General features: G+C 29.7%; 1 protein-coding gene across 1 annotated transcript; it reads left to right on the top strand.

The window, feature by feature from the left end:
• The first annotated feature begins 320 nt into the window (after positions 1 to 320).
• LOC123292283 (adenylate kinase isoenzyme 5) lies at positions 321 to 21,468 on the top strand. The gene is made up of 9 exons (XM_044872878.1): positions 321 to 330; positions 825 to 983; positions 2,347 to 2,457; positions 11,887 to 12,029; positions 13,049 to 13,231; positions 18,466 to 18,610; positions 18,773 to 19,125; positions 20,329 to 20,493; positions 20,902 to 21,468. The coding sequence occupies exons 1-9, from the start codon at positions 321 to 323 to the stop codon at positions 21,466 to 21,468; spliced, it is 1,836 nt and encodes a 611-aa protein (XP_044728813.1).
• Positions 21,469 to 22,128: the final 660 nt, after the last annotated feature.

The raw sequence follows: 22,128 nt of genomic DNA, 5'->3' as shown, positions 1-22,128 counted from the left end.
AATTTGTGCTAATTATAATTTTTGCGTCATCAAAATGAATGCAGGTGAAATAAAAAAGTTTGATAAAATATTATCCTAATATCTTATAATAGTTTAAATATTTACTAAAAACAGGATGGGACATAAAAACCAAGTGTTTTATTATCGAAAGCTACTCCACCCTCAGACATGAGGGTGGAGTAGCTAGGCGGATTCGGAAAGTGGCCACTTCATTTAGTGCAGCGGGTCGAAAGTTGACACTTTCTATTCAAAAGGGAAAAAATAATAACTTAAACACTTCAAAAGTGTATTGTCAGACCCTTTAGAAATCAATAATAACGATGGGATGCGGTAAAAACCAAAAACTTGGTGTAGAGCTAAAAATAATGAAATAATGTAGATAAGGTACCAAAAACTTCGGGTACCAATGAGTCTCTGTGGAATAAATGCTTAGCAGACTGATTATAAGTTGATGAAAATTAACGAAAAATTCAGAGATATTTGTAGTCACAAAAATGTTACAAAAAATTAGGGAGGCAGGTTTTATCACCCCTATGCTACATATATTTAAAACTATAACTCCTGTGCAGACTTCAAGTATACCTACTTTTTTAAATTTCTGTTGTCTCTCAATCTAAAAGCTTCTTTGGTTTTTTTATAGAAGGTATCTTAACACTTGAACCAAAATATTCCCCGCTTGTTTATTTGTAAATTTTACAATTTAAAAAATATTTAAAGGGAAAATTAAGCTATTAAAACTATAAAATTTATTACGTTTATTGTATGCCAAAGTTTTAAAACTACTAAGTGAAAATATTAACGAAATCATTATATATTTTTTACAGAACAGAATCATGGATCACAGGTGTTTGACGAACGACAAGTAAGGGATAGTGCTCACGAATTTCGATATACAAGCACACCACCGGATGGTGTATTTCCAATGCACAATGGTGGTAATGTGCAATTTGAAACTCCAAAAGTGCCTGTTATATTTGTTCTCGGTAAGTTTTTTTTCCTTTTTTAAAAAGCTTTTAATAAAGGTAATTACAAATTTTTGAATTTCCGCCTTCTTTTTAATACGCTGTTATTTTTTCAACAGCCAAATATTTTAAAATTTCTAGCTTTATGCTCGTACATACTTAAGTCATTTAAAATTTTGTAAAATATTCCTACGTTGGATAATTAAATTAAATGAGGTTGTAACTCAAAAAGTGGGTTTCCTAACAAATTACGGAGATGTTTGGTATATGTTATGAAAAGTATCACATCAATCCCATATTATTTCGGGACTTTCAACTTTTAAAGCATGATATTTCACTTGGCAACACTACCAAGGAAATAATTTTCGAAATAATTAGTAATTAATAAATAATAATACTTTTTAAACAAATAATAAGAAATAAAATAAAATTTTCTTTATTTTTAAATATTTGGTACTCGGGCCTCCTTAAAACCCTTTACTTTCATTAGCAAATAAATATGAACAGTTTCATTTTACTAAAAAAAACTTTTAGCAAAAAGAAAACCGACTTTAAAAGAAAAACTTTTCAAAAATAAATTAATATGCACTAAAAAGTAAAAAATAACAAAAATATAATGAAGTTAAAATTATTATTATTTTTGGATTCGGTGTCAGCCAAGGAAACAACTTTGACAGAATAGTTTGCTACATTAGCTTGCCTGACACCGACTCCAAAAATTACAATAATTTAAACTACATTATATTTTCGTTATTTTTTACTTTTTAGTGCATATTAATTTATTTTGGAAAAGTAAGTCGGTTTTCTTTTTGTTAAAAGTTTTTTATTTATTTTTTTATTTTTACATTAACTAATTTTTTTTAATTTGTCACTAGAAAAAGAATCATCGAAATCGGCTGGCTTGATATTGAGTTATTCATCCTCTTGTCGTGCATACTTAATGAAAATTTAAAACTTTTATGGTTTTCTCATGGATGCCATTGTTAGACCAAAATGAAATGACCACACGGGAAGCACTAGCTTTCAAACAGATAAAGAATCATCAAAATCGATTCTCCCAGTCGAAAATAATGTGTTAATAAACATTAAAAAAAAAATACAGTGGAAATGATAACCTCCTCCGTTTTTGTTTGAAGTCGGTTAAAAATAGCTTTCTCTGTTTTTTATTTATAAAAAAGAACATACGATTTCTAAATTTTAAATCTAGGACTATATAGCGTTTAGGCGGAACAACTTAGTTGTTATACGAAAATAAGCCCCTTTTAATTAATCTATTTTTAGGTCCACTTTCCCTGATTGACACCTCCGTTTTATATAACAAATTTTTGTTTTTAAATAAGCATGTAAATTTTTAAATTTTATGCAATTTTTTTAATTTTTCCAGGTGGCCCAGGAAGTGGTAAGGTAACACATTGTGATAACTTAATGCAAGAAAAACGTGGTATTGCTCATATAAATATGACTGATTTATTACAACAATATGCAATCGGAAATGGTAAGAATTTCTTATATACATATTTAATTTAATTGCATTTATTTCCTGTAAACATTTCCTTGAATTGTGCAATATTATTAAGAGTATTTTACACTTTCAATAACATTAAAATGTAGTTTGTCGACTCGCTTATACTTCTTTCTATAATGAACTTATTGTTTTAAAAACATGTATAATTACCGGTTCAAATATATCAAGCCGGCTTTATTCAATTATAATTGAATTGAATTATACAAGATTGTTTTTTAAATTAGGAGAACCTATGCTCGAAACTGGAAAAATAAATTTTATCAAGAAAAATGCTTCAAACAAAAAATGTTGAGTTCATTGTCGAACATCTTACGCAAAAATTTCTGGATTTGCAAGTTTTATAAATAGCTCTATTATTAAGAGCGTTCGAAACATTAAGAAAAAATCGTATAGTTTTGCCCGAAACTAAAAGCCAAGTATAGGTGCTCTTTGAAAAAAAAACTCTAAAATGTAAAGTTTTTTTATTTTTTTCGAAAACAGCACAGTTGTTTATCTATAATAAAGACCGTTTTTGTTATTTAAGGTCCTTCTTTAAAAAGTAGTAGATTATCCAATTTCTTTCGAAACTGATAGATTTTCAAAAATATGTTTCAAACAAAAAAATAGAAAGTAAATAATAGTTTAAAAAACATGCTTTTGTGACCAGCATGAACTAAAAAGTAGAAAATAAGTGATTACCAAACAAATCATTTTATCGTAAAAGCAAGGAGTGTTAGATTACAATTAGTGTTAATATTTTATTGACAGATATAAAGTTAAAGTCAATATTTAAACTATCTTAAAAAAACCCCACGCTTTTCTACTCAAAAGTTTTCCTTTAAACTTAAGTTCAGGTAGCTAAAAAGTGTGTTTTTTATTTATCAATATTATGAAATATTATCTGCGCTTCCACCATCAAAGATTTTTTTCGGTCGTTAATACTAAAGATCTTGATCAGGATAATCGGACACTTAAAATAAATTATTGTATTGCCATTGGTCCTTGCTAAGCAGGCGAAGTTTCAATTCAATCCGACGTTTTGAAGTGAGTGAAAATCACTTTCAAATATTCAGTTACATATATACATATCAAACTAATAAAAGCGTGTTAAAAATGTTAGCATTTTTTATAAGAAGAAAAACATTTTATTTATCCTTCTATCTCTTACCAGCTATGACACAGTATGATCTTTAAAACATATAATTTTGTTAGATGTAAGATAGCACATTATTTAGTATTCAATTTTATTTGAGTGTTCGAAGATCGAAGTAATTGATAAACTTGAAGAAATTGAAAATAGCAACGGATGCAAAGGGCACAAACGATAGAGTGGTATTATATCTAGAGCGTGGTATTATATCTGAAATAAGTATTGGAAAACACCATTTATTTTGGGGAAGCATATTAAAAAAAATAAAATCTTCTAAACTTTGAGATCATTGATAGGTAGTTTTATTTTACTCTTGAAGATCTAAATTTTTTAAAAAGTCGAAAGTGCATGTTTTGAATTGAACTGTACAACGTCAAGATTGGATCATTTTTCGAGGACATACTGATATCTAAAATTACGACAGTTCTTTTGATAATTCTGAACGAAATTATAGTCAAATTTTTATTTTTAATTTGCGATGTCTTGAGAGGACTTCAATATTACGATATATTAAAAACTATAATATTATAAAATAGATAAATTAAAATGACGACAAATAATACTAAAATGAACGTTATTAGTGACTCATGTGACTTTATTATTTACGTGTACGTATGTGGTGTCTATATGATGTATTAATGATTATTATAATGAAACTACTGGAAAAATAAAATAAAAAACGTAAAAATCAATTTTATATGTTTTATAATGCAAACAAATTTATGAATAACATGTTAAATACTTACGTTTATTACAATACCAATACCTATAATGAACGTATGTGAATTGCGGGCAAACCAAAGAATCTACTATTTGATGTTGTATCTAGACTTTTCATAAAACTATATACAGAGTGGATCATTTTAATCGATAAGTGGAAAGTTTGTAGGATAACTTAATACAAAAAATTTATAAAAAAAACTTCCGCAAAATCGATCGGGATTCTGATCTGATTCTGAACAATTGATTTGATACAACGCACATCAATTGTTGATAGTCCTCTAAACCACATTTTCTAGCTTACTTCGAAAATGATTTGTCACGGTTACTTCAAAACATAATGATTATAAGCAATTTTTTTTTTCGATTTGTAATTTGATCGCGACTTATCCTAGCAATTAAAAGTATACTACTGAAATAATATTGTTAAAAGGCATCTGAATTTTGTTGATGTTTTAGGATGAGTCAGGCTCAGGCCTTAACAAAAGATCTTTGTAGATAAGATTTTCGGCTAATTTTTAAATTTGTATCAGGATCAACTGCCTATATGTTTTGTTTTCGAGTCAAATAGAAACACAATTAAAATGTTAATAAACGGTCCGAAACATCGGACAAGACTTTATTATATTATAAAATTGATTATTCTTGTAATATTTTTATTGAAAGCAGCCAATTGTAAGAATTATTTAAAAACAAGTAATGAGTTTCCCTAGGGTGTGGGCCTTCTCGAATTTTCCCGGATATGTGACTTATACCAATCCTAGGAACACCTTAAGGTGTAGCCTTGTGCCTAGTTTAATCGAAATCGTTAGAGCCGTTTTTGAGAAAACCCCAAAAATCCTGTTTTGGCCTAGAGGGAAGTACCCTTGAAAAAAGACTTAGGGAAAAAATGAAAAAATCATCTGGAATTATGACCAAACTGAACCTATGTACCGAGTTTGAGAAAAATCGGTTGAAAATTGAAGGCTCCAGCTTGGTAACAGACATACCGACATACCGACATATCCGATATACCGACGGGAGCAACGTTTTTTAAAAACCACTTTTTTGGAATCAGGGACCCTCAACACGTGTATTTCCGTTGAAACCCCGATATCGATTTTTTTTTCGATCACAATACTTTATTATATTTATAATATAATAAAGTAAAAAATTATTCTTTAAGTCGTTTATTTCTTTACAATTTCCGTTTGGTGCTGTCTTATTTCAAAATAAATAACCGAAGCTCATACCGAATAAACTCATATCGAAGCATTTTATGGAATGCTAGATTCTAACTTTGGCCTTCGAAAAATGAATAAAAGACCTATAATAACGAAGTATAAAACTATAAATTTTTGTATATAATCAATATGTAAATTTATAATTATAATATTATTTTCATAAACTTTTGACGTCACTCATAGTAATTGGTAGTAATTGAAATAAGTACTTACCTACTACTTATTACTCATCCAAACTAAACTTTTACTTTTATTAGCTCCAAATTTTAAAAAAATTTAGATGTTCAAGGTTGAAGCATGTCCTCCAGTTTATTGTTTTAATATTTTGGTACCATATTTATAGCATACTTTAATGTTTGAAGCTTTAGATTTACTTATGCACTGGCAGTTTTGATATGAAGTTGCAAAATTTGGCACACTTTTTTAATTACTTAAAAGTAGTCGGTCGGTGGCTAGTATTTAGGTTGCGCTTTATACATATCGGGATCGGCTCTAACGATTTTGATGAAAATTCGTATACTGATAGTATTTAAGATAAGAGTTAAGGCATAATTGGAGGGGGGGAGTCGCCAAAATCGTGTCATTTTACCTTTAAGAGTCTGTTACATTTAATTGCCATTTAATTGATAAACTTTTTAAATTTATTCAAATGATAGAGTATCAAATTAAAGTATTGTTTTTCTCTACGTTTCCGATCAAAACAAGGAACTCATTAATCTCTTAAATGATACTGGGCTATTTTGCATAAGGAACTGATTAATCTCCAAAATAATACAGAGTAATACGAACAAAATTGGATTAAAATTGAAGTTATTATTAATATATTCGCTGTTCATTACAAGATATCAAAAAGTACCATATTGGCAATTTTGATAAACCAAGTATAGGTAATCCTACTAAATTTGGGTCATAGTTTTCAAATTTGTAATCAAAATTAACCTAGCTCTAACGGGTTTCAAGAATGTGGAAGTGATAACTATCGAAAAACTGGCATCACAGCTGAAAAGAATGACCCAAAATTAGTGGGTTTAAAAATATATAATATTATACAATACATGCTCAACTTACAAATAGTATAAAAACACGAAGAGGCTACCTTTAATTTGAGTTGGCTAAACGGTTCTCATAAAATATTAATTGTTCCTTTGTACCAACGATTAGTATAGAGTATCAATATCACCCTAAAGGCTTCGGATATCTAGAAGAGTCGGGTATGAGTTCCGACTTCTGTGTACTTTTTTCGTTTCTTTCTATTTGTTCAAAAGAAAATACGTAACGAGCGTTTTTATTGAAGTTTACAGTCTATCCCACATATATTAAGAGGTTTAATGTGTTGTGATAGCAAAAGCTATTAAAAGTATCATGAATGAGATACTTTGACTCACTTTGACTCTGATATAAATGTACATAAAAATTTGAAATAAATGTAAAAATTTAGTTTCATAATAAAAACATATTTTTCTCCATAATTAATAAATAACTGTTTACAATTTTTTATATATCATTGAATAAAATCAAGGTTATGTAATGTTATGTCATTATCTGTATTTACATAACCTTTCTAGGTAGAAATTATGCGTTATACGAAGTTTTTATGTATACAAATACAATACGGAATATTCAATGTTATATTGACATTATTTTATTATTGAATATTGTTAATGTGTTAAATTTATTTTGAAATTTATTAGTTTTTTAATGATTAGTGTGTCTAATCCAAAAATTAACACCTTAAGATACACTCTTTTGATATCGAATATTATCTTACACTTTATAATGGTCCTTTTGATCGTTTTTCCACTTTTATTGCCCTTAGGGTATTTATTATTATTCGGAAATCTCATCCATATTACGAACGAAGCCAAAGCTAGAATGAATCCTTCCTTGATTTCTCTGACCTCTTTATAGGAATGTAAAAAGTGTAGATACCATACATATCTTAGGAGGTATAAATATCATTCCTGGGGGTTCTCCGAGCTAAAACGACAGTGGCTTCATATTACGAGCGGAGGACGATGGTTAATGGAAATTTCTCTAAAATTAAATCATTGAAGTTCTTTGAATTTCTGTAAAATAAAATTATTGAAGTTCTTTGAATTTCTGTAAAATAAAATCATTGGAAGAAAAAATTTTTATGAAGTTTATAAATTTCATCATTTCAACGTTGAAGGAGACTGTATTATTATATATATCCTGTAGGTCAGGCATGGGAAAACGTGACTAAGAGAAGTCCTTCAGACTTTTGTACCTAAAATACGAGTAAGACAGTGACAACTTAACCAGTGACAACAAAAAATACGAATAAGACAGAGAGACTTTTTTTCTACCTATCTCATTACTATTAGAGAAATTGAGATAGGTAGAAGAGTCGTAGTAAGAGGATCCGTCTCGCTTCCTCCTCTATGAGCAATGCGGACTTGGAAAAAAAGACACACATTAAAGTTGTAACAATGGTGACTTCTACTTAAAATAACTCGCCCATGCCTGCTCTAGGTAGAAAGACAATTTTTTCTAAAAAAATTGATAATGTAAAATAATTATAAAATAATTACTTCCACCAATAACTTCTTAGTGAGAAATTATCTACCTTCTGAAGTTGACGCTAATGAATCGATTTCTACTTATTTTTTTTTTTTTTTGTTATATCTGTGCAATTCTACAAGATTGGAGGACTAATATTTCTCCCTTTCACATAGTTACGTGAGCATAAGTTTGCATCCGTTAGCACAATTCAAGTGTTACTGGATAATGGGCCATTAATTTTTTTATTTGTATTTCATTCCTTGGCAGGGGAATGAATTGCAAAAGGATTTCCTAAGATATTTAAAGGATGTTGTGGTGTTGGGTTTATTGCTAATTAATTAAGCACTTTGTCTATTAAATTATACTATTTGTTTGCAAAATGATTCTTTTTTTCATAATTTTAAAAATGCTGTTTAATTTTTCAATTTGTATTTAATTTACTTCTTAGGTTTTATGTTTAATATTGCCTTTCTGAAGAGTATGTTAACTAATTTTATCAATTATTTTCCTATTTTTTCTCAATAACTGTGTGTTAAACCATTAAATTTTCTTTAAACGATAGTAAAATTTAAAGCGATAATTGAAAATTGAAGTAAGAAGGCTCAAGCGCTGTTTTAATAACAAAATTACAAAATTAAATTTAATAAGATTACCGTCAAAATAGTGAGGATAATTTCATTGAATCATTGAATACATCGGCAAAATCTTTCAGCTCAAGAAACCAAAATCAAGTAGTTATGACAAATTGTATAGGATTCGTTTACAGGCCTGATGTACATTTTAAGATACTATTTAATACATACAATGATAAAATTACAATAATTAAATGAATTTAGCACCACAATATCCTTAAAATGGCAGAGTAATGATATATATCATAGTAGGTAATAATATATTTTGGAAAATTAATTTCTAAAATTTATCTAAACAAAGAAAATTTATTTTATTTTATTAGATGGTCAAGAACCGACGGTAATTACATCAGCTAATAAAGCAACTGAAGGTAACTACACATAGTTATTGAGAAACGTGTGTGATTTTTAAAAAACCACAGCAGAGTTGAATTTCACTGAGTTTGATTTTTATGTTTTGAATTTTTATAATTGTGTTGTTATAATCATGTTTTCTTTGATTTAGAAATAGTAGTAGAGTTATTCCAAATAAATGGATAGTGAGGAGTGACTTGAAAATACAAATTTTTTAATTGGATTTTTACAGCAGACCTTTGTGAAGCCGACGAGCTTGCCAGAAATGGCACAATGCTGCCGCACACAAGCATCAATAAATAGCCGGGAGTTCTATTTGCGAACTGCAAGTTGCTCCTGAAAAAGGATATCTTGAAAAAGGCCAATCTTAGATGGAGGGATGAACGTACTTGTGGTACTACAAGACAAATATGGTCTGAGTACAAGCACAGGCGTTTCGAAGTTGTTATATCACTTCCAAGGTCCTCTGTTCGCAAAGTTGTGGCGGCTATCACAGGACACTGGCTGGGCGGCAGGCATGCTGAACGCTTGGGCCTGGTAGTGTATCACGACTACTGCAGGAGCTGTCACAGTGGTGAAGAAGAGGAAACAATGTCTCATCTTCTCTGTCACTGCCCAGCTCTTGTCATGAGGAGATGGACTTACTTGAGCCAACCTCTCTTTGACGAGCTCTCCGACCTAAAGTCAGTCGACGTCAAAACCCTCCTGCTGTTCTTAAACAGTTCCAAATGGTTCATGGAGTAGTGGCCGGGGATGGGCCAACTCTTTTATGGTATCACAACGGACCCTATGGTCTAAGTGCGTCACCTCCCCCCAGGACAGCCACTCTAACCTAACCTAATCTACAGCAGACCTGTATTTATAAACATTATGTCAATGCATAGTATAAAACAAAGTAGCTTCCGCCTGTCTGTCCCTAACCCCTATGCATGCCTAGATCTTTAACTACGCAACGAATTTTGATGCGATGTATTCTAATTCAAGAAAAGGTTTTTATGTATAATACATGCATAATATAGTAGAGTAAGGGATTGAATTAGGGATTGAAAGGGATGTGCTTCAAAAACTTAAAAAGTTGTGCATTGATTATGCTCAAATATTGATAAGATATAAAACCAGCTTCAATGATTGTTTTATCTATTTTTAACATTCGAGGAGTGGAAAAATATACCTAAGTAAAATATAAAACTGTAACCCCTACGCAAGGGGATTTAGGAGGAAGGGATGAAAATGGGGATGTTGCCCCGCAAAGCGAGTAGTCCCCGCAGTTAGTTGTTGATAAAAAACCGCTTTAAGTCCAACTGTATTAAAGCTATATAATAAATGTATTAGAACATTTATAATAAATGTTCGTTTCACATACAGGAGATAAAAAATTTACTGCGTAATTAAAAAATCGGTTTTAAATTTTCAATATTTTAGATGGGAAAAGTTATTTAATAAAAGTAATAATAAGTTTTTGGTTATTTATAAATGATTTTTGCATGAATATTTTTAGTTGCATGGTTTATTACCAAATTTTTTTATTGTATTTTTATTGCTTGTGAGAAACATTTATAAAAAAAACTCTGCACAAACTTCATATAAGGAAATTATCTCCCTGTTAAAATGGCTGAAAGAAAAGGTTGATGGATTAGGCTGATTTTTTCATACCACTTGTACCAAAAAAGGCGATTTACCTAAAACCTTTAGAAATCAGCAAAAATTATCAACGTATGATTTTATTATGTTAACAGAGGTAGTATTTTTTTATCAAAATTTGCAGAGGATTAAACAATGCAGAATTTTAATTTGATCTAAAATTTTCTAGGCTACTAGGGAGGCTTTTGAGAAAACTTTTAGAATGCCAAAGTAAATGTTTATAAAAATTTGTAGCTTATTATCTTTAATTATGAGGTTTGACATTCTTTTTTTGACTGGAGTGACTATATCAGTAAAATCTAATTCGAAGATATTAAAGTACATTTTTCAATAGTTACTGAAAAAGACAATTTTCCTATATTTCGAAAACGAAACTTGAAAACATACAAGTTATATGTTAATTTATTCTTGATGTTGAATTACTTAACTGCTAGTTAATTTTTCGTATTAACGTCTAGGAGACATATACCTAAATACCTATCCACATATATCTAAAAAAGACAAAAGCAAGAAGCGTATCGGATATAGTCTTTAGAACAAAAGATACAGTAGTAAGCTTTTTGAAATTTTTCATTATTTATGGAGAAATAAAATCTTTATGAAAATTGGAAAAGTATCAATTCATTTATTGATAAGGTAAATTTAAAAAAAAATATTGGACACTTGTTTTTTCTTTCGAGTTCTTCGGCTAGCACATCGAACTGTAGTACATTTGGAAATACTGCTCATAGATTCGCACGAATATCCAATATTAATGCAAAACATGCGCGCTGTGTTCTATACCCAGCTTTGAAGAACAAACTCATATATGCTACATGCGAATCAAAAAAAATTAAAAAATCTTTGCGACTGTTTGGAAAACAATTTAATTTCTAAGAATTATTGAAATAGAAAAAAAAATTGTGGATATATTGAAAGAATCGATGGGATGGGACAGTGAAATATAACAAGGGCATGCTTCTGCGTATCTTTAAAAGTTTACAAACTTCGAAGTGACTTAACTTAGACTCTTTTTTTCCTGCATTAAAGGAAAATTTACGTTCACTTCAGATTAATTATTTTTAAGCTTACAGGAGAAATAATTTATTCTCATAAATTCCAAAAACTTACCCTGACATTAAATATTATTGTATTGCCAAAGCTGCAACATCTAATATTTATTTTTGTTTTTTTAAAGATATGCAAGATTTTGGTCAATTATCTAGTAAAACGGTAACAGAAGTATTAATGCTTGAAATGAAAATGTCTCCAAATGCCAAAACTTATTTAATATCTGGTTATCCGCGAAACATGCGGGATGTTGTTGAATATTCTGAAAAGGTAAGTTTCTTTTGTATATTCTAGTCTGGGACGATAAAGACGATAATACTTTATCGCTCTAGTAGTATTTAAGCATAATCAGTGTTAGTATTGCTGTTTTGGTCTTGGTCTAGACTTGCAAGGTCAAAATTTGTCATGTGAGACCCAAGATCAAGATCAATTTTTAGACCAAGACCATGTTTCAGTCTCCCGACAGTTTCACAGGATGTTTTTCCGCGTTATTTTTTTCTGTTTGAATGTATTTTCGTAAAAGCGATCAAAACTTTAGGAAACTCTACCAAAATATTTATTATTATTACTTAAACGAACACTCAAAATTTAAAAAACTTTACAAATTAAATATTTTTGAATGCCAAGACAAGGCTTGTTGTTCTTTTTATTATATTATGGGATTTCATTTTGTGGGAGGCCTAAATATTCGTACACCGACACCAGCCTTTAATATTAATGGATACTATATTCCTTTTTGTGGGATTATAGTATCTATTATTATTTTTGCCCATATAAATTCTAATTCTAACAAACTGAATCGGATTTGAATGAGGAGATCTTAAAAAATTCCAACCTTAAATGATGGGAGCGACGTAGTTGTGGTACTCGTGATAGTGAGGAGGACGAGGAAAAGATGTACCATCTTTTCTTTCACTGTCCAGCTTTTGCATCAGAAGAAGCCAGGCATTCTACGACGTCCTCTCAAATCAGTTGACATTAAAGCACCCTTGACATTATTAAATGGAGCTTCAAATGGTTCATTGAGAAATGGATGGGGATAAGTTTATTCTCCCTAGGACAGCTACTCTAATCTAACCTTATATTTCAATAAATAGCATAAATTAAGCCGTTGTTGCTCAGTCTATCCAAAAACTTTAAACCAATTTCAGTTAATATGAAACACAAAAAGTATTGTCTTCACAAGAAAAATTTTATTTCTGCAATGAATGTAGTTTTAAATTCAATCTTCTTAAGAAATTACATAAAAAAAACACGATTTTAATTTTTTGATAATTTTTTTTAATTAGATACAAGTTATGAATGGAGTGGTATTAGTGTCATGGAGACAAAAAGTTCTTGAACGTCAAATCGATTATGGTGCAAAACTAGGTCAAGTTGTATTATCTTTAGCCAAAATGGAACTCGAAAATTTTTATAAGAATGTAATGCCAGTTGCTGATTATTTTGATCAGAGCGGAATGCTGATATCTGTAAGTATTTTATAAATATTACTCAATCTTTCAGGAAAGTCGAATATTATAATAGATTGAATTTGAAAGCATTTGATTCGCTCTCAAGGTGTCAGCAAAGTTGAGATGTCAAATTTGAGTTCAGTTTAAAAAAAATTTAAACAATTGTTTGTATGCTTTATATAATTCAATAAAAAATTTTTTATCTGAAAAATTGTTGTATATTACATAGCAAGCGCACTAAATTTTGCTTGAATAATGTATTTTTCACTTGAATTATGTGCGTAATCTCGCCAAAAATAAAAAACTTTATCTTAAGTACCTGAAATTGAAGGATTTACCTAGGTATACAACCACACAACAATTTACCTAATCAGGAAATTATTGATCGGCCAATTAGGATCATAACTACCTCAGCTTCGAGTGATATTGCAAACGTTGGTATATTTTCGTGAAACATATAACTTTATATATCATTTCTAAATAAACTTATATTTTGACAACCTGATTTCAATTCTATTGGTAATTTATTAATAGTAAAAGAACATGTTTTCATAAAGGTTTATTAACGATGAATAGATGAATTTAGTATTAATTTTTCATTTTAATAAAAGGAAAAATAATCAATATAATTTAAATATTTTTGTAACATGATTAAGCAATTTTTAAATCCATAAATAATTTATTATAAAATAGAGTTTTTATAATGCAAAACGAAAAATGTTCTATTATAATTTGCAAATCAGAAACAGGTCTGTTGTCACATTCGATGGCTTCAATTCAGAATTTCATTTTTCTCTTCTGTTAAGTTAGAATTAAGTAGACCTACTTTTTGAATATTAACAATGTTTTTTCCTTAGTCTATGTACTTTTGGTGCAAACATTTTTTTCGTAATCGTAATAGTAAGCTATAGCTATGTGGGAGTCTAATTCAAAAACAGTTACTGGTTTTCTTATAATATGACAAGCTTGGATATAAATGTTATTTAAAGTTACTCTTTAACAAAATTTGAACTTGTATGTGATTTTATAAAGAATAACTTTCTAATTTAAAATTTCCTTTATCTCTTATTATAGTTATGAGTCGATTTTTAAAAGATCTTGTGACCCAAAGAAATTTTCGTTTTTTTTTTTTTTTTTAATGGGACACTTGATATATTTTGCTGAGGTGCACTGAGGTGCAGATCTAGAATTTCGTTCAAGGGAAGCTCCAATTAATCTAATACTTTAAACCAGTGAGCAAACGGGTAATGCTATTATTATATTTCAATTGTATGCCAGTCTGTATAATGGGATACTTGGTATTCTTTTTTTAGGAGCAAAAATACTCAAATTACTCCAATCCTTGAACCACCAAATTTTAAATCGTTTTCGAATATTCTATCAAAATAAAAGAGAATAAGATATAACGGATCGTTGGATATCTAGAAAGATGTTCAAAATTTGAGATTACAGTGAATTGATCAGTTTATTATTTTGTTGCAAATCAATATCAATGCAGGCATATTTTTTCTTGAACCGTTTAAGAAAACGCATATTTAAATGTTTGTTTTTATAATACAATACAAATTCAAGGTTCTAGAAAAAATGCAGAAATTGTTATCGCGTATAAAAAATACAACTTTAAAAACAATTTTTAATCCTATTTTTAGATTATTTATTTTTATCACGAATAAAAAACTAAAAAAAAATAAAACACTCCACAGGAGATCAAAATAATTTTTTTTATAAATTTCATGTATAGGTACAATATTGTATCATCATTTTTACAATAAATTATTGCTCTATGCTGGGTTTTTCCTAGATATCAGCTTATTACATTTAATTTATGTCAACACAAACCCTTGTATAGTTAACTTGAAGTATAATAAAAGCACCTAAACTACGAATTTAAAATATTATCAAATATTATTAAGATTCCGTATCAAGGTTTTATATCAAAGAACAATGTTAATAAAATTGATAATAAAAAAGATGAATACATTATTTAAGACACCTTTTCTAGTCAAAATGGTAAACGGAAATTTCCAAAAAACGTTCTAAGTACTTTAAAATTTAATGCAAATAATATTTGACGACAAGCTATTTTACTTGGTTTCCCTAAATGCATTTGGAAAAATTCTAGTTGACAACTCCCCAAAATTTTTTCGAGAAAATTTTATTTCATTGCCTATTTTATAAATAATGCAGCAAATTTGACTATTTTTTTAATGTGTTTTGGTTTTGTTGAAGGTTTGATACACAATATTTAGTTTGACTCGACAGTATTAAGATTATTTTTCATCCTGTCAGAAAATAATGTCAGCCAGTTTTTGATAAGTTTTAATTTTTGAAGTATCTATTGAAACATTCATAAACATTAGCAATGTGGCCGAACAAATCCTTTTGCTTTACATAACAAAATCATAAATTAATGTTATATCGGACCATAATAAATATTACAACCACACAAAAAACAACCATATGAAAAATCACCAGTATGTTACATGGCTTAATATTACAGAACACTCGGTAACTAAACGTGATTCACATCTGATAAGCATTTCTTTTTTTATATTTTTCTTCTAGATGTAATAAAAATGTACTTTGTGCATAATATTATTACACATTTACAACAATATCATTGAATCAAATTTACGAGCTGGGCTATTAGAATAATTATGCAAAACATGCTCATAAAATTTTCAATGGGTGTATAGTTGTGTATTTAACACTTTTTGAGATATTTTGGGTCAAAGGTCCTTATCTCTGTATGAACTGATTCGACTATTTTCAAGTTTAATGGGTCCCGTACATAAAGTTTAAAAATGTAATAAAAAAATTACTAGCATATATTTTTCCGTTAAACTCGATGTGCCTTCAATCTACTAAAACAATTTATTATTAAAGTTAAAAACTAAAATTATTTTTAAGTAGAAAAAAAGAGAATTGCATGAGAAAGTAGCCTTAGAGTTTATCTGAATCATCATTTTCTTGATTGGCTTGTTCTCTGTTTGTCGCACCAAAAGTCGTATTGAGCATTGATTCGTCAGGAGATTTTACTGCGTCTTTATGCCTAACACACGTTAACAATGGTTACATGCGAACATGTGCCTTCATCTCGTGTTCTGGTAAGACCTGTAAACGCCTTAAATTGAGCTATTATCATATCTTTCATTTGATGTGAAACAAACGACGAATGTTTTACAGTGTTCCAAAATCTACAATAAACCAAAATTCGTCATTACATCTAATGGTTCTTGAAAAGTATGTCTCATATTTCTTTCAGATGTTTTCATTTGATTCCCTCAGATTGTCAAATTTATTAAAACATTTTTTTTAAAATTAAATTAAATTTGTTTACTAAATTCTGAACTTAAAGGAAATTAACCCCTTAAAATTGAAAATACTCAAATCTAGTTCATATTCAATTAAATTTTATTCATTCATTATTTACTCATTGGCACTTTTAAGCAGCATGTTAGGACTAAAGCGTTGTTTTTTTCTTTTACTTGATTTATATTTCATGCCCGTGGGATTTTTAGTTTGCAAAATAAAAGCGGTTATATTAAATCGATTGTCTAGAATTCGTTTCATATTTTGCCTATATTTTTTCGAAGAATAAAATGTTTTTGAACAAAAAAAAAAAGATCGAAAATTTAATCTTCTGTCCGGCTTTGATTTTTCTCGACTCTTTCCATGTTTGATTAATTACGCCGCCAATAACTAACAAACAATTATTTGATTAATCCGTTTCTGTATAATGTTTAACGTTGAGTTCTTGCAATCTTTCATGTATCACAATAATACTAGTTTAATAATTAAATACACTGATTTTCACCAATTGATTGCTAGCGGACCACCTTGTATATATAGTAAAATATGAACCGGATTTGCGTGTGTAGTTTTTGGTCAGGAAGCATATGTTATCAGTTTTACAAATATGCTTGCGTGCAACACCCACATAATATAATACAAAAAGAACGGAGTATTTTTAATTACCTGCATTTGCATAAAAAGTTATTCTATTTCAAGGAATCCGCCTCAATTGTTTAAGAAAATTTGATTTAATTTTATTTAACATTATTATTAAAAACAGTCTTAGAAATTAAGTAGTTTACATGTTAATTTGTTTGGCTATTAATTGGTAATTTTTTACTAATATGATAGAAACTAATTACTTTAATTGAGTAGGTATTTCACTTGTTCGCCTTCTGCCCTGTTAAAACCAAACATTGTTTAATGAACTTCCCAATCAAACTATCAAAGGCGTCTCTTAATCGGACCTTAAAACAATATTATGACCATACAAACATGGTGATACCGTGGTAAAGTTTTTTTTTTACTGTTTCTACGTATCAGTTAGGATTTATGAAATCACTTATTACTTTATTAATTGCGCAGACAATCATAATCATAATCTAGAAACAATTTGAAAAAAATGTCCCACTGCAGTGTTGCTAACTTAGGGGATTCCCCCTAAATTTAGGGATATTTTTTGAATTTGGAGAATTTCTTGGGGAAAAAATATTTTGGTATCCAACATTTTTTAAGTTTTTCGAAAAAATACTTGGTCCATTCAGTGGTCTGTTGTAACACTTGTCCAAGTATTTTTGACCAGTTTAATCACTGCCTCTGTGGGGGAACGTAAATTTCGGATTCAAAATAAATAATCATATTGATCTTTAAAATAATCGAGGGATTCACTATTAAAATGTCTTCAAATTAAAAAAGGCTGGTTTGCCAACATTCTATAGAAATTGTCACCGTTTAGCAGACAAAAGTACTTGAAATAACACGAATTACCATTCATGAATTCGATTTTATTTTTCAGGTTGTATATACAACAACAAAATTTAAAGTATAAGACTTCAATACCTAAAATTATACAGTTCTGAAAATATGGTTTAAAAAAAAAACGAAATTAGACCTAGGTGTTTATTTTATTAAAAATAACACGATGTTTTATAAATTTTTACAGAATGATTTAAATATCTGGACCATATGTGCTGTAGTTGAGCTCACACTTGACAATTTTTCGAATAGACTTTTATTAACAATCGTAGTACGCTATTTTATATTAATTTTGGACTATTTCTTACGCATTTGATTTCCAATTTGATAAGCGATTTTGTTGTAGAAATGATAAAATGATTTTAATAAGAATTTTATCATTAAATCTGATTTATTCCTGAAACGTTGATGAATCTAGTTAAAAGAATTTGAATTATTTCTACCTACAACGTACAAAGCTAAAATTTATTTAAAATTATTAGGTAAATGGAGAACGACATCCAGGTGATGTGTATAAAGACTTTCGAGAGGCGGTAATGAGAATATTGGGTATGCAAAGTAATCCCCCAGAATTGACAAGTGGGCGAACAGCACCAATTACAAATGGCATTGAACCAGTTGTAAATAGTACAACTGACACCAGCTCAAGAAATATAACAGCGCCAATTGCAACAACTGTCGTACCTGGAATTCCCCCATCAAATCAAGTGCACCCCGAAATTGGTGCCAATAATGTTGGTGCCGGTGTTGGGAATACATCTTCTGAAGTAATAACAGTTCGTGCACTAGACACAGGAGCATTTAATTCACCTATAAAACCAGGATGGCCGCCAGTAATTTGGGTAATTGGTGGTCCTGGTAGTAACAAAGCAATTTTATGTGCAAAATCAGTTGTTCAAAAACCAGGGTGGGTACACATTAGTGTGGGACGGTTGTTAAGAGCAGCAGCGGAACCAACTGACACAAGAAATATGTCTGATGCACAAATTATTCGACAAAGTATTTCAGCGGGGGAAATGGTTCCACCAAATATTGTAATGCAAATATTAGAAGCAAATATGTCTCAAAATATGTCTGCAATGGGATTATTAATAGACGGTTATCCTAGAGATATTAAACAGGCGAATGAATTTGAAGTCAAGGTTTGTTTAATTTTGTTATTGTTTTACTTTTTAATCAATAAATAATATTATAAATTAATTTTTTTAAATAAGCATGCATAATATCTTTAAAAATGAAAACCAATTATTATAAAAAAAAAATTATTGATTTTATTATTATTATTGTTATTGACTTTCTATGTTGAATGGAAACATTAAAAAAACATTTTGCGTAATTATTAAGTCATTTATTTTAATATTTTCTGAATTATCATTTAGATAGATTTGTTGTCGTATGTTTAAAAACATTAATTATACTTACAAACTATTTGCAAAATTTATTTCAACTTTTCAAGATCATGAGAAAAATACCACGCTGTTTTCGTACAACTGGATTCTATTTTACCACTATACTAACTCATTTTTTTGTCTACTTTGTAAAAAATAGCCTATTTAGAGGATTTCCAACACTTCGAGAGTTCATTTTCGATGCATGACGTCAGAGCTTTAGCGTTTTTAAGATAAGCATAAAAATTACTTCTGGATGCCTCTATTTTTAAAGATTGCAAACTTCAACTTCAAAAACTGTCCCGACAGACGCTGTTCTGTCTTAACTATGAATATTGAATTCGATATCCATACCTCTAGATGACCCGGTGAACTTCATTGTTAACTCAACTATTGATCAGCGATTATTAATCTTCTTTAACCTGCAGCTCCAATTCATGAATAGCTATACTATGCCCACCCGCTAAGTTCATTAAGCCCACCCGCTAAACACAAATTTTATAACATTCTCTTCTCTTGGACAGGTCTTTGGCCGCTGGCCCGGCTGAAGCCTTCGGAAGTAGAGCTCGCTTTGCTTGCATATAGTTCTAATAAATACATATTCATAATTCCTGAATAATAATAAATAATACCTCAATACTATTCAAATATCTGTTCACACTTCTAGATAAATATGGTGGGAGCGCAAATAAATACATAAGTATATAGTAAGGTAACATAATGCATGATTTATATGCGTTTCCACCATTTATTGCATTTATTATTTTTTCTCAAATTTTCAAACTTCCTTAATTTTTATTTTTCTTTCATACAAACCTGAAAAAAAAAAGAATTTGCGAAATTATTCCATGCGTTCACGCGTGGTTCGATGACCAGAAGAAATATCGGTTCATTTATATATATATATATAGATTATTATTTTATTGTTTAAAAAGTTAATTAATTTTTTTTCTTCAGTTTAAACAAAAACCAACCATGGTATTACTGGATTGCTCAAAACTTCAACTAGGAAGAGGAAGATTGGATGATAGTGTATCTGCATTTAGAAGACGATTGGAAGTATTTCGTGAATTATCGCTGCCAATGCTCAAATCATTAGATAATGATGGAAGATTAATCATTGTAAGTATATGGCCCATATAAAGGAAATTTCCACTTGAAACAAACCAATCATGTATTTTGTTAGTAAAAAGATTCTGGACAAAGTTTTTGAACGATCGGAAATCATTCCAACTATTGACCGATGTCAGGCGAAGGTACATTATAGCGCTAACCCGAATTTATTTTATACCCTTCAGGAAGACCACGCTATCCTTCAGGAAGACTTCGATTATCTTATTTAGGCGTCCTTCAAGGGCAATTACAAAATTTTCTGTACTGGTTCAAGAATGTACTCCTAATTTTTCACCAGGACTAATATATAAACCTAAAATAAGTAAAGTAAAATAAAAAGTAGCCTAACCTAAACTGATAGAACCTGCCCTAATCTCTTTTATAAAAGAGTAAAGCATTATACCAAATTTTTTATAGGTGGATGGTGATACTGATTCACCCCAAGTACAAGAAGACTTTTCCAATGTAATCGTTCAACAAATGGAAGAATTACAACTTACATTCAACAATCGTCCAAATAATGATCAACCTCACCCTAATATGGGAGCATTGAACAATAACACTACCATGAATCACAACCATCATCCTCCACTTCAACATCAACGAACAATGGTAGAGGATTTAACATCAGTAACAGGTTTGGATACAATCAGTCAACGTGTTTCGGATACCATGCGAAACGGTGTAGCGAATGGTGCTATTTCAAATGGTTATGCAAATAATGCAATATCAAATGTTAAAAATGGTATTGCCAACACAACAAATGGTTTCATTGCAAATGGTAATGCAATGGCCACAAATGCTGGAGCTGCAATCATGTCAAATGGTACTCAGATGGCCAATGGTATTGTAAATGCATTTCATCGTAATGGTGGTATACCTGGACAAACAAAAATTGGTAACAATGATATGTATTCGAATATTGCCAATCAGCGAAGGGGTGAAATACAAATGTATGATATGGATAATGCAAATCATATTTAAAAAAATGTACATATATAAATTGGCAAAGAAATAATTCATCTGAAATTCGAAGCTTAATTTTTTCCATGCATTACAAAGTATAATCAACTAAAACACGATAAAATATTGTGAATTGAGAATAGTTTTATAGATAAATGTCGGCAGTGGAGGGGTTAATCGATCTAAGTAAAGCAGCAATTGCTCACAAAGTCACAATCCTCAGTAGTAGATGAAGGCTCCTCTAGCAGTATCAGCTCTTTTTCATAATAAAACTTATAACCTTTTTTATTATACCGATGCTTTAACCCTATGACTGTGGATAGTTGTAGATTTCCACATTACCATAATAAATTGTAGATTACTACCTAAGGAGATTTAAAAATAAAAAACCCCGCAATGTTAAATAGGAATATGGCTTTCTGTGAAACTTTTTCTAACCCACCCTAAAATATTAAATGGATCACTCTGATCAAAAGCTCTCACAGCTGCAAAAATTTTTAACTGGTAGTTTTTGAGCTACGGGCGATCAAAGCTGCGAATATATTAAAGTTTTAGTGTAACTTTTTCAAACCCCCTCCAAAATCCTCTTCAGATCATTCTGATCAAAAACTCTCACGGCCACAAAACTGTTAGTTACCAACCGGCTTTGATTGAAATTTAAGATCTTTCGAATAATTCGAA

The sequence above is a fragment of the Chrysoperla carnea genome, chromosome 1, assembly GCF_905475395.1.
Source record: "Chrysoperla carnea chromosome 1, inChrCarn1.1, whole genome shotgun sequence".
In the NCBI taxonomy this organism is placed as follows: Eukaryota; Metazoa; Arthropoda; class Insecta; order Neuroptera; family Chrysopidae; genus Chrysoperla; species Chrysoperla carnea.
The sequence above is the reverse complement of the archived record's forward strand: the minus strand, read 5'-3'. Positions and strand labels throughout refer to the sequence as shown.